At 36.9% G+C, this 13,630-nt stretch overlaps 1 protein-coding gene across 3 annotated transcripts in view; it reads right to left on the bottom strand.

Annotated features, from left to right (window-relative positions):
* Positions 1-377: 377 nt before the first annotated feature.
* Senp6 (SUMO specific peptidase 6) overlaps positions 378-13,630 on the bottom strand; it is an 81,427-nt gene continuing 68,174 nt past the window's right edge. For all 3 annotated transcript variants that reach the window (XM_021172244.3, XM_021172245.3, XM_029481180.2), the window contains 6 exons: positions 11,686-12,110; positions 8,228-8,331; positions 6,462-6,550; positions 5,386-5,454; positions 5,140-5,290; positions 378-3,932 (listed from right to left, as the gene is read on the bottom strand). In XM_021172244.3, the coding sequence (XP_021027903.1) occupies positions 3,720-3,932; positions 5,140-5,290; positions 5,386-5,454; positions 6,462-6,550; positions 8,228-8,331; positions 11,686-12,110 (1,051 nt within the window). In that variant the 3' untranslated portion in view covers positions 378-3,719. The remainder of the gene's footprint in view (positions 3,933-5,139; positions 5,291-5,385; positions 5,455-6,461; positions 6,551-8,227; positions 8,332-11,685; positions 12,111-13,630) is intronic.

Raw genomic sequence — 13,630 nt, 5'->3', positions numbered from 1 at the left:
CCCACGCCGTTAGGTATTAGGAAGCTCACCTACCATTTAGTTCTACGTAAAAGATGGAGTAGAGGTTAGGGGAAGCTCAACCCAGCAATAAGAGGTTCAGCCGCCAGACAGGCATTCCACTCTCTTCCATTTTTTACTATTTCTACTTTCAGATGTTTGTTGGGATCTGACTTTACAAAAGTTATCAATTCTCTTTTCCCTAAATAAACTCATTAATGTGAAAAAAATTTATAACCGTTTCTCGCAAAAGTTATTTTCATTTTTTTTTAAAAAGCTTCTCATAAAATGTCATGTCACCAATGCATGTTACTTTCAAAATTGTAAATGACTGTTGAGAAAATTGTGTTTTAAACGCTCAAACCAGTTTCAAAATCGTCTTCTTTTTTTTTTTTTTTCTTTTTTTTTGGTTTTTCGAGACAGGGTTTCTCTTTGTAGCCCTGGCTGTCCTGGAACTCACTTTGTAGACCAGGCTGCCCTCGAACTCAGAAATCCTCCTGCCTCTGCCTCCCGAGTGCTGGGATTAAAGGCGTGCGCCACCACGCCCGGCTTTTCAAAATCGTCTTCTTTTAAAGGTTAGTTCTTGAAACATCTTAAGTTGTTCACGCTAGTGGATCTGGGAACAGAAGATATGGCCCAACAGTTTATGGTGGTGTGAGCTTTTACTTAATAATTCTGTATATTAATCACCACATGACAGCCTTTGAGAAGCGCAGTGGAGCGCTCTGTCTAAGGCACTTGGAGCTGCTCTGCACACCTGACCCTGGACACGAACTGCCAGGCTCCAGTCATGGTAAGTGTCCTCCTACCTCCTGTCCTCACTTCCAATGTCTTTTTGCTCTAGACAGATGCCACTCGGCCTCATCACTTACAAGGCTAGTTCTTTCTTATAGATCAGTCCACCAACTCCTAACTAAAACAGACTCAGCCAACTGAGTCTTAAGAGTAATTTTGAGAGAACTGGTGTTCTATTTACTTTCTATCTTCACAGTCTTCAGGGACTACAAATAGGTTTCTTGGAGAAAAATACTGAATTCATTTTAGCAACAAAACACAACGCAAATCATTTTATGCTTTCAAATAAAACCTTCTGCATTTAATTGACTCCATTAAGCACAAGCAGCATGCAAAGGAAAGCTAACTGTTTCAGGTTTAAGCGGAGCTGACCCAGTCCAGTTCTCAGCTGTCTGAAGTCAGTGACACCAAAGGGATGAGGCTGGTTAACAGTTCCTTTGCTCCTAACCTACCAGGAGCTCAGGTACATACAAATTTTATGTCAAGTAATCTAAAACTCTTCTAAAAATGATTAACTGTTATTCTATCCAATGAGAAAACCAATACAGCAGCTCTATCTAATTAGCGAAGTCACTAGATAGCCTCATGCAGCTGTGGTGTCAAGTGACAGGCTTCTGACTGCAAAGTTCTGTCTCACAGCTTGTACTAATCACACATTTTAACAGGAGATCTTCGCTTTAAACTATTTATAAAAGAACCAGAGGACACAAGTATCAAGCAAATGCACCTCTCTAAAGAGCTGGTCTAGTTCTGCAGTGTGTCGTCAAAGTTCCAAAGATTCTAATGTGCATGTTGCAAGGGCATTAGCATAACCAGCAGAAGGAAAAGGCTTTACAGGGGTAGAACAGAAACCAAAGAGCTAAGTGTTCTACCTCTAGAAAGTTGACACACAGCAGTCTTTATTTTTCATATTGAAATAAAAAAAAATATTGACCAGAATTAGCCCAGGGAACAATTTATAATTTTACCTTATCAAAAGTTATCTAACACTATAAAATATAGCTACCAAGAACCAAACAGAAACACCACCAGCATTTGAAAATACTTTGTTTTTGTCTGAGACAGTGTCTCACCATATTTCGGACTGACCTTTAACTGCCAGGCTCAAGTGGGCAAGCACCTCAGCCCCCTAAGCAGCTGGTATGAACTGCTGTGTGCTAGCATACCTTGTCCTTACAGTAGCTTTTCCAGTTTCCTAAAATTTTGGCAAAATAAAGTCCATTTTAAAGATAAAGTTTACCAATCTTATTTATTCTATTAAGTTTTTTAAAAATTCCCTTTTCTTGGTCTTAACTTCAGTAGAGAATAAAAGCATGTAGGCATTTTCAGTTAGAAATAAAATTAGAAAACTTTTCTAATCAAATTTAATTAGAATCTAACTAAATTAAATTAGAAAACATATCTTAGCTAATTATATGGCCTAGCAGCTAAAAAGTCTCATTAAAAAGAAATAATCAGAAGTAAGAAATATAGGTCAAAGTAAAAAGAGAAAACACACGATTGCTAGCCCTAAGTGACTTTTCCTTATATTAAATTCAGTTGTCACTAGAGTCAAGCTTTTGTTAACATTCTCACTCACTTAAACCCTTCCCTAATACTTTACTAAAACCCATTAGCAGTCTAAATTGTGGCTCACAGTGCCAAACAGGGCCACATTCAAAATAAAGTATCTGCTGACAAAATGGCCTTTTTTTCTCAACTTGTTGTTGTTGTATGGGCATTTAAAACTTCACTAACAAAAATGGCTTAAAATACATATTTTAAGTCTTACACTTAACCCGAAATATATACCATTTGAGAAAGTAATAGTTTCTACACACACAAGTGAGAACTCTACATGAATTACAATTGTAGCATCAGATGCTTCACACTGTTGCATTTTATTTGCTCCGTGGGCCTGCACTCTATCACCCAACTACAGGCCCAGCCCCACAGCTTCTCAACTGAAATAGGAAAACTGAAAATGAGAGCTTCTGCTGCACTATGCAATTAAAGAGAACACTTCGCAGTTTAAAACAATTTACTCAGAAAAAACTCAAGCAAAAATCCTGGTACTTTATCAAAACAATGAGAACAAAATAGTGAAAAAGAGCAGAAGATACAGAAAATAAATTCTTATGTGAAAGAAAGCCCGTGTTCACAGATGAAAACTGCTCCTTAACTAGTTCTGTCATCCAGGCTGCAGCACACTGCAAGATGAACTGCAAAGGTCCTGCTGGATATTTGAGATTCAAGCTGCCGTTGCCAGGACAGCCTTCACCTGAGTTGCTGAGGGTATGCCGGAGCCGGGTCGCCTCCCTAGCACAAGTCAAGGCGCATTGTCTTTGATTACCCTTAATGGTGTTTAACTATTTGTGTAAAATTATGAATAGTTGTTATACTTTGGGGGTTCTTTGAACAGATGAAAGAGCATGAACTGAAAAGATTAATTTTTCTTGCTATGCAAGCATCTAAAGATGCATTTGTAGTTTAAAATGTCTTTGACAATTATATTTTCACATTTTGGAGTATTTTAGAACAAAGGTTAAAAAAAAAATCAAAAGATACTTCTATTCCCATGAAATAAAATCACACTGAGGAATTATGCAAGTTCACTAAAGAATATCAAATTAATCATTTCCTCCTATAAATATTTTATTTATTTGTGTTTAGAAGTTGCAGTTTTAGTACTATTAACAGAAAATACATAACAAAGGCTTCCTAAAAGTGAAAAAAATAATTATAAATGTTGGAAAAGTTGGCCTCATTAACATATTTACAGACTTTTACTTAATACACACTCCTTTGGAACTCACTTATGACATTTTTACAGGCTTTATCACCCGAGTCTCTGAGTAGTGAGCACTTTAGCTCTTTACAGTCTCTCCCGAGAGTAAATGCTGTGTCTGTCACTGGGAAGGGGGAGCCTTCCAGGCCCAGCCTCCTCGTCACTCTGAGCCACCGCTGGCGCTGGCGTACTGCTCTGCTCCTTCCCCTAAGGACGTCTCTGCTAAGGAGTCCTTCAGCAGCTTCTTGTCTTTACTCTGCGATTCCTGCAGCTTCAAAATTATGTTTCGGATTTCTTCTCTTTTTGTTTTCATTCTGGGGGGAGGAAACCAGTTCACCAAATTCATAGGGAGCTCAAAATTTAGTACTGGATTCTGAAAATAAAAGATTATATGGTTATTAGAAAATTGTAATGGGAACATTTTCATTTCAGCTACAACAGTCAAAAATTAAATATCATTATCTATTCACTTGTTACACACCACGAGCAGGGTACTGAGTTAGGCACTGGAGATAAAGAGCGCTGCCCTAGATTACAGGCTGCCAAACTACAGTTATTAGGAAGAGTTCTGCCCATACCCCGTTTTTGCATTAAAGTTCATTTTAGCAGAAGCAAACAAATTCACAAATGGTTTGTAGAGCAGTAGAACTAAGAACTATAAGAATCTCCACAGCCGGAAACACAAGTATTTACTTTTAGGCCCTGCTGAAGAAAAGAATGAGAGCACCATACTATATAAAAAGAAAGCTGATCTTGGCAAACATTCTAACAGGAAAGTGTGATGTGTAATGAGAAGAAACCCCACGGGTCTGACGTTTACGGCAAACCTGGAGGGTGTATAGACGTTAGTCAGCCATCTCCCTGATGACAGAAGCATCAGGGAGACATGGCACAATAAGGAATGGAGTGACTTCAAACTGGCTGATGCTCGGCTATGTATGGGCCACCAGGAGGGTTCCGTCGTTGGCTCAACAGCAATAGGGAGCCACTAAATATAACCCTGATGAGAGTAACCCGATATGAAAAGCAGATGGCATGAGAGTCTCTGGTATTGCATTTCAGAATGACACTAGTACTGGACTTGAAAGTGGCGGCAGGAATACAGGAATGTACACACATGACTTTAGGTGCTAAAAGAGACTTGGCGGTTCATTCAGTGAACAGTGATTAAGGAGTCAAGAGGATGTAAAGAGTACCTAAGAGAAAGATGTATGTATAGAGCTAGGCTCGGGAAGAGAGTGACAAAGAAAGAGTGGGAAAGGGCTGTAGGTCAAGAGAGAATTCAGTGTAAAAGTAGGGGTGATATCAGCTTTTAAGACTTCAGAAGCGAGAGTGTGTGTGTGTATAGACGATGAAGCAGCATGAAGCACAGGTGAGGTACACCAGGACAGGTTGGTCAGAGATGATCAACAAGCCTGGGATCTGGTTGGCAATAATTATAGTAGTTTTATATCTTAAAAGATCTCTAACTTGGGAATTTTTGTTCCTTACATTTTTATGAATTATTTTCTTGTTTTTAATCACATGAAAAATCAAATGCATATTTCATATTTCACCAAATATGATTAAATGAAACTCACCTCAAAAAAGCTCTCTACATACTGCAGCACATATACGCCACAGTCACTGAAGTTGTTCTGTTGTGGGACTTTTGGGTTGGACCCTTTCATAACATCTTTGGAAAAACTTCTTTTGCTTCCTTTTTTCACCTCCCATTCCACTTCTAAATACCTACAACAAACAGTACCAAGAGTATACACACCCATAAGTACACATTCCAGCTACAGTAAGGACATCAAACAGGTAGGGTGTAATTTTGAACTTACTCTCTTAGAATTTTGACAACATTTGACCGAGAAGGGCCTCTGAGTGAGTCCATAAGGAGGATACAAGGTCTACAGGACAAAAATAACAGAAGTTAAATGTGAATTATGTTACATGTGCATAAGAAAATTAAAAATAGTGTTTTGATAAGATTAAATTTTTCGTTTCAGTACTCAAGTTGGGAAAGCAAACCTTACAGGCGTAAGAAATGTAGATATCTCTGGTAACATTAAACACTGTTACAGAATAGTAATGAAACTCGAGCAAAATAAAAATGTATGCAGTATGTGCCATGGCATGCACATGGAGGGACAACCTGTAGGGGCTGATTCTCGCCTTCCACTACATGGGTTCTGGGGATCATTAGACTCAGGTCATCAGGCTTGACAGTAAATGTCCTTACCTGCTGCCTATCTCACTGGCCTCCAATAGCCTCATTACAGCTTATTACAGAAAATCAAACGGGTAACCACAAGAATTAGTTTATGACATAATATTAGTTTTTAGCCAAGATTTTATTTTAAAACATTATATGAAACTCAGAGCTAATGTTTAGAATTTTAATTCTGAAGAAGAATGTTGTAAATGCAAATAAATAAGGAAGTCTCTAGGTCATGAAGCACGGCAGGGTACAAATCTGAAAGTCCTCTCTTAGAATTCTGTCAAATCTGACTATGAGGGCTCTGAATGAGTAGGACACAGAGTCTGCAGGGTAAGAGTGCCTTTGGTCACCCTCTGCCCCTTAAAGTAGCTATGAAACAGCATAACTGCCAATTTCACATTACTGTTCTGATATACAGGGTTCTCTCTCCTCAAAAACACAATATACAAAGTTATAATGGTTCATTATGAAGGTGTGTATGCATCTGTGGGAGCACATTGGGAAAACTGTGAAGTGGAAAACAGAAATGGCCTCCCTGCTGGATCTCTAGATGGCATACCCACTTTTCCCTGACCCTGAGAGCACCTGTGAGTATTTAAGCAAGAATTGTTCTGTTGCACTTTATTCTACGACTCTTAAAAAAAAAAAAAAAAAAAAAAAAGAATCATAGGGTTCCAGGGTGCAGTCAGTGCTTACTGTTTACAGACAGTAGGCTTTAAATGCCACTGTCCTATTTCTGAACTGTAGTTTTCATCAGCAAGGAGTCCGTCATCACTGCTATCATCCTATAAAAGATTGATACACACAAGTGGTTAATTATTAAGCATCTACTATCAAAAGAACCAATAATCTAAGAAAACATCATTGCAGGTGACAAACTCCTTCCAACAAAGTGGCAACACTTTTACAAGGAGGGGACCTTGACAGCTCAGCCTGTTACTCCACTCCATTTATTTATTGTTACTCTAAGTGTGCATGTGGAGGTCAGGAACAACTTTGTGGGTTCTGGATACAACTTAGGTTGTCAGCATGGGCAGCACATGCTTTGCCCACTAAGCCATCTCAGCAGCCTGGCATCTAAAGGCCTTTTTGTTGTTGAGATAAACTTTCAGGTGTTTACATATGGTGAAAATGGATTTCTGTTGTAATTTTTCCTTTCCACTTAATCTTATAAAAGTAAGTTTTGGATTATCCCTTGGCTTATAACACATAGCTGGAAAATGCTATTTTCTTTTCCACCAAATGAACATCCCCATCTAAAGTGAACATCAGTGCTCACAAATTTGTTTCAAAATTCTGATATTGGTATTATGTTGCTAACAGGTAAAGTCTCTATAAATAGTTTAAATGTAAAAAACCTTCTTAAAAAACTTCAAAACTTTAAACAGACCTCAGCCTACATCTTCAGATAGAGTTATTGAGGCCCCATGGCTTACAGTCATGGCTCATACTGAGTTCTTAGTCTCCTGTGGTTATTGTTGTAGTTATGTAGAGCAGTTCATCTGAGTGTCTTACAGTTTTACACTATCAACTATGGGATAACACACAAAATACACTGTGCAGCATAAAGTATGAAGCATCTTCAGTTCTATGTGAACAACCGAAATTCTGTCTAAATAATAAAATCAGAAATGGGAATTTGTTCTCGAGGATGCACATGGTGAAAAGAAAGGCCTCCCGCAGTTGTGCTGACTCCCACAAGCACACTGTGGAATGCAGTCTGCCCCGTACACAAAATACATAACAAATAAAACACTTTCTAGAAAGAAAAGTGAAAAAAATTTAAGTTTCTCATAAACTTTTCTCATAAATAAATTATCTTCAAAACTATAATTTATATTTAAGTGTTTATGATATTTATCAGGGCAAATAAAATCCAAAAAACCATAATAACCTATGGTAATGTTAATTAAATATTATTGGTTTTTATAATATATGTACATTAAATTGGAAATCAAGAAAATAATCACTGGGTAAGTAAGAAAAAAGGTACTGAAAAAGTGGAAAAAAATATAATTTTACCATTCTTACGTACACTACAATTATGTATACTACATAATTGAAAATTTTACCACTTTAACATGCTTAACAGCATCTCAGATGATGTTAGACCAAAGGTCAAAAACAGCCCATAAATATTTTGAAAGAAAACATTATTAAATTTTTCTTTTACTCAAAGCTGAGCATTGAACTAAGGGCCAAGTAATGAAGCCCTCTACCTCTGAGCTACACATTCCCCACTGCAAGCAATGAAGTCGGTATTAAACCTTCCTCAGGTACTGTTAGAACTCAATGTCTACATCAGCGTTTCAACACCAACACTAACAACTGTATCCTGGGAACTTCTAACTGGAAAACTGGTTTTGTTTTGAAATAGAGCCCAAATCCAGAATCAGCACTGCCTCCATTGCTGGTTCTCAGGTTCTGTAACAGGAAGAATTCCTACAACACATCTGATTTACCGGGTCATCCTGATCTTCTGAGAAGTCAATGAGCTCATCTTCTAGCAGCTTTCCACCATCTGCTGACTGATCGCCATAGTTTAGTCTGATTTTGCTTAAGGCATCTGCACAACAGAAAACACTGTATGAGAAAATTCCCATGCCTATGACCCGTAGGACAGAATATTCAAATGAATTCTAGTAATAAAAAAATCTGCTGTAGCATGTAACACAAGTATAAAGTGAGTTATTCTAAGTAAAAACATGGATTGATGTCAACTACTGAACTGTTCTACTACTCAGGCCCCAAAATTATGGGAAAAAACAGTTATATAAATATGTGTGTAAACCTGTATGTGTGCATAAGGATGTGTGTCAAATGTTTGTAGTAGGTGCTAGATAGTAAATAGAAAGGTATAAGAGTCTAAAAAACAATAAATTCCCAAAAGTTATAAACCATAGAAAAATGAACACAGATAAAACTATAAAGACTAAAATTATGAAACCATGAAAAGAATGCAGGGTGACTAAGAACAGTACAGATAGACTTACTTCTGTACAAATTGGAAAAAGGAAACCTGATATGGCAGTCACGTGATAAACAAGAAAGACTCCCACTGTTTAAGGGTTGAGTAAGTTTGTTTTATATTACTATGTTCAGCAGAATAAAACTACACAAAACAACTGTAGGTGTCAATACCACCAAAGAAAACGATTCCTAGGATAAAACTGAAATGGACATTCTTAAAAGTTCATTCTAAGCCAAGGGTGCCTTTAATCCTAGCACTCTGGAGACAAGAGGCTCTAGGATTTCAAGGGTAGTCTGGTCTAAAGAGAGAATTCCAGCACAGTCAAGGCTTCTTGGAGAAACCCTGTCTTAAAAAAAAAAAGTTGGGACCGATGAGATGGCTCCGCGGCTAAGAGCACTGACTGCTCTTCTGATGGTTCTGAGTTCAAATCCCAGCAACCACATGGTGGCTCACAACCACCCATAATGAGATATGACGCTTCTTTCTGGAGTGTCTGAAGACAGCTACAGTGTACTTATTTATAATAATAAATAAATCTTTGGGCTAGAGTGAGCAGGGACTGAGCAAGCAGGGTTGACCAGAGTGAGCAGAGGCTCTAAACTCAATTCCCAACAACCACATAAAGGCTCACAGCCATCTGTACACTACAGTGCACTCACATACATAAAATAAATAAATAAAAAGTTCATTCTGAAACTTCATTCAGAGACTTCAATACAACACTGAATATATTAAATACAACAATATACCAAATATTGTTTAAAACAGTGTACAACATTTCAAAAATTCATAAAGAATTACTTTTAGGTGTATTAGATAGAAAAGTTTACTTTAATCTAGGTTACAAAGTTACAAAGTGTTAAAAATATTAATATGAATAAGGTATCTTGAGGGAGAAGCAAAACAAAATGTATTCTTGAGAAGGTATATAAATCAAAATGCTGTAATTAGACACTACTTACAATAAATAACTATACATAATAACAGTAAACCCTCTTGTTATATACACACAAAAACCTCTTCAATTTATGTCTCAGAAATAAATAAGTGTTGTATATTTGTTTAAATCTAAAGCATCTGTATAAATCCCAAGGCAATTAAAAAGTAGTCAATACAATCATATTATGTTTAGAAGCAAATCATTTATATCTATAGAAAGCATTGGTACACAATATTTACCTTGCACCTATGAAAGTATTTCAAAATCTATCTAAAATGTACTATAGTTTATGGTCATACCACTCTGCATGTGTCCAATTTTCGCTGGAACTTAGAAGTTAAGTAGGCTTGAGCTTGATTAGAATTTGGATGGGAGAAAGTAATTTTAAAAAGTATCTTTTTTTTTTAGTTGGGTATAATGGTGCACACCTTTAATCCCAGCACTGAGGAGGCAGAGGCAGGAGGATCTCTGTGAATTTGAGGCCAGACTGGTCTGAGCAGAGAGTTCTAGGTTGGCCAGGGGTGCCCAGCAAGGCCCTGCCTCAAAAAAATAATAAATAGAAAGAGGGTGTGGGGAGTGGGACTGGAGAGCTCAGTGGTTAAGGGCATACCACCGCTCTTCACAAGAGCCCCAGTTCAGCTCCCAGCACTCATATAAGGACGGTCCATTAGAGGGCCGGGGCACTTTCACTGGCATGCGCATACCCAGAAACACCATACATAATTAAAAATAATTTTAAAACAAATAAAAACAAAAGTATCCATTAAGAAGCAAACATTTATATATTTACTCTGTGTGTATGTATATACACATACTGTGTATGTATATACACATACTATGTATGTGGATCAAAGCATAATTTTCAGGAGTCAGTTCTTTCCTTCCAATATCTGGGTTCTAGGGACTGGATTCAAGTTAGCAGCCTTAATGGCAGGCACTTTTTAACCAATGAGCCATCTCAGCAGCCCACTGTCTCTCTGAGTGTGACTGTAAATCTTAAGTGCACATGCGCTTCATATCCCCAATCTGGTCAATTATTTTACATCATGTCCAGCTGAAAAACCCACTTATTTACTGTGGCAGGTTATATGACATTATTAGTGAACACTAATGAACACTACATGGATTTGAGAGTTAAAATTAAGTGAACTATTTAAAATAGTTCTTGTGAACTATATTCCAAATAGAACTGAGCTAGTCAGGTAGTAATCAAGGCACAAATTTTTCATAAGCTCCTAATCTTTCATATACAATTATTTATAAGACCAGTCTGTCATTCTCTCAGAGATGGGAAAATTAGGTTAGAAGGCGCCCTTAGCATACTTTTGAGCCTTTGAGCTCCTCAAAAAAGCTGATAAAATCTATGATACTAGCTTCACAGACTTTGCCTTTAATTATAAAGATATACTTAATGTAGGGGCACACATATGAAAGGAAAACAAGTATTTAAACGACAAGAAAAGATAGACATGTTAATTATGAAATCCACATAAAACAGTATTTTGTACTTCAGTTTCCACTAGGGTTTTGAGGCTATCCTCAAACAAACTGTCTGCTCAACCAAACAACTTGCAAGGGGCACTTGGAAGCTCTATAGCGCAGTACATAAAGCCCTAAGCTCTGCTCCAATGCATACAGTCACCATTCACTTCATTTATTTCATCTCGCATTAAGATGTGTAAGATTACTGTTCAAAAAGAAACTACTTTATAATGCTGTGGTACTGATGACTGAATTCAGGGCCTGTGTTCTCTTCACTGAGCTATTCCCTAGTCTTGTTTTTAAATAGCTGTGATAAAATTCATGTAACATTCACCCATTTCAAGTGTACAATACAGTACTTTTTAGTATGGTCAGCCTTTTCTACTTGTGCATGCAACAAAATATGCATATATTTGTGTGTGTGTGTGTATAAATTCTACCTCAGTAAGTCTGGTAAGAGAAAATACAGAACCTTAACAGTTCTACTTTCAATTCCTTTAGCCTTTCAAAATATTATCAGTACGTACCTGGATGATGTGCAGAACTGAAGCATTCATCCCGGAGGCCATTCTCACTTTGGGTTCTATCACAAATGTCCTGACACGCAGATTCTCCGTTACTTGGTTCTTCATTTTCACTGATAGCATGATTTTTTTTTTTCATACTACACTTCACACTGTATGCGTTTCTCCGGTAACAAGGCTCACTTTCTTCCTGTGCAGCACTCGAATCAGTCACAGCTACGCAAAGTTTTCTATTTAACATCTTCTTGATCACAGGCTTGGCAGCAGAGTTCTGTGAACAAGCACCCATCTCACTGGCAGAAGAAACACAACTGTCCTCTGCACTTGGAGTTTTTTGCATGACTGCATTTTCATGGTAATGAGGATTAGGTTCATATTTTGGTTTTTCCAAACCAGGGAAACAAACAACAGCCAAAAACCAATGTGCACTGTAAAAACAAACAACACTACTGAACATACCATTGGAAAGTTCATTATGGTTGTTAAAAGCTATCAATTGAAATGGTTTCCACAAGTTTGTGAACAAATACTGATCTTTTAAAATTCTTATATTGTTTATATCTATTCTCAATTGCTTATTGTCAGTGGCTAACATACTACAATGTCCACTAATTGTGTATGTGTGTGTGTATTTGTGTGTGGGGTTGTTGCCACATTATGTACCTAATTGTTATCATAGTACCTATTATTATTATTATTATATTACAATATAATTAATTATTGTTATACAAGTATTAAATTTATTCTCGCAATCTTCTGCATTTTTTCATTTACAGAATCCAAATTTTTATCATGTCTCTTCCGACTGTTAAAGAAAGGCTTATTATTAAAAAAAAAAAATATATATATATATATATATATATATATATCTAATCCTTATTCTTATGCTATATTGAAATGGATATTAAATGGAAACGGCTTATCTAATCTAGTTATTGTTATGAAATCTTAAGTATTAGTAAGAAGTTCTAACTATCAAGTGGAAGTTCATGTTGCTATTTCAGGCATTACAGCTATCAACAGTATAGTTCACTAGAAAAAGAAAGTTATGTAGCCTAACGCTCATTAATAACTTATTTACTAACAATAGATGCAATGAACAGGCTATAGATGAAAGAGGACTAATTAGGTGAGTACAATATTTGTCATGTAGTAAGGTGCCCAGAAAATATTCCCTCATTAGAAAACATTTTTCTTCACTACTAGGGATCAAACCCAAGGCCTTGGTCACATCAGGTAAGTACCCTACCTCAGGTTAGGCTATATCCCTAACCTGAACCCCATAACATCATTAGGTAATTTTGTATTTTTATTTCTGTATGTACTAAATGAATTCCAAGGCAGTATTAGGAACATTATTGTCTCTTCTTCTGAAAACATTCACTACAAAGATCATAAATACTGGCTTTGTTCTCAGTATTAAAAAGGTCAAAGGGTGCCAGGTGGGGCGATGCACTAGGCAGCAGAGGCAGGCTGATCTCTATGAGTTTGACACCAGCCTGGTCTACATAGCACATTCTAGGCAAAGCTACAGAGTGAAGCTCTGTCTCAAAAACAAACAACAAACAAACAAACAAACAAAAAACCACCCCCAAGCAAATCAAAAGGCCATCTGGATGAAAACTTCTTTCCCATTCTTAAGAATTAGTTATTAGTATACAACGGTCTTAGGTCAGGCCACAGCAGAAGAAACACTATGTCAATGTCCTTATTTCAATATCTAAACACAGGAAGTCCTAAGTTCCACATCAGTTTTAAAAAGGATAAAAAGTAGAAAAGTGTGTTTCAAAAACTGATGCTATACACAGGCATGAATTAACACTTGAGAGAAAGCAGGACCAAAGGTTTAAGGTTGTCTGTGGCTATATTATCAAGTGTGAGGACAGCATGGACTACATGAAATCTTGAAAAACAGTATTTATGAAATATGAAGCAACATGGTGAGTGT

This window comes from Mus caroli, unplaced genomic scaffold (genome assembly GCF_978045245.1).
Source record: "Mus caroli unplaced genomic scaffold, Mus_caroli_1 scaffold_11, whole genome shotgun sequence".
Taxonomy (NCBI): Eukaryota; Metazoa; Chordata; class Mammalia; order Rodentia; family Muridae; genus Mus; species Mus caroli.
The sequence above is the reverse complement of the archived record's forward strand: the minus strand, read 5'-3'. Positions and strand labels throughout refer to the sequence as shown.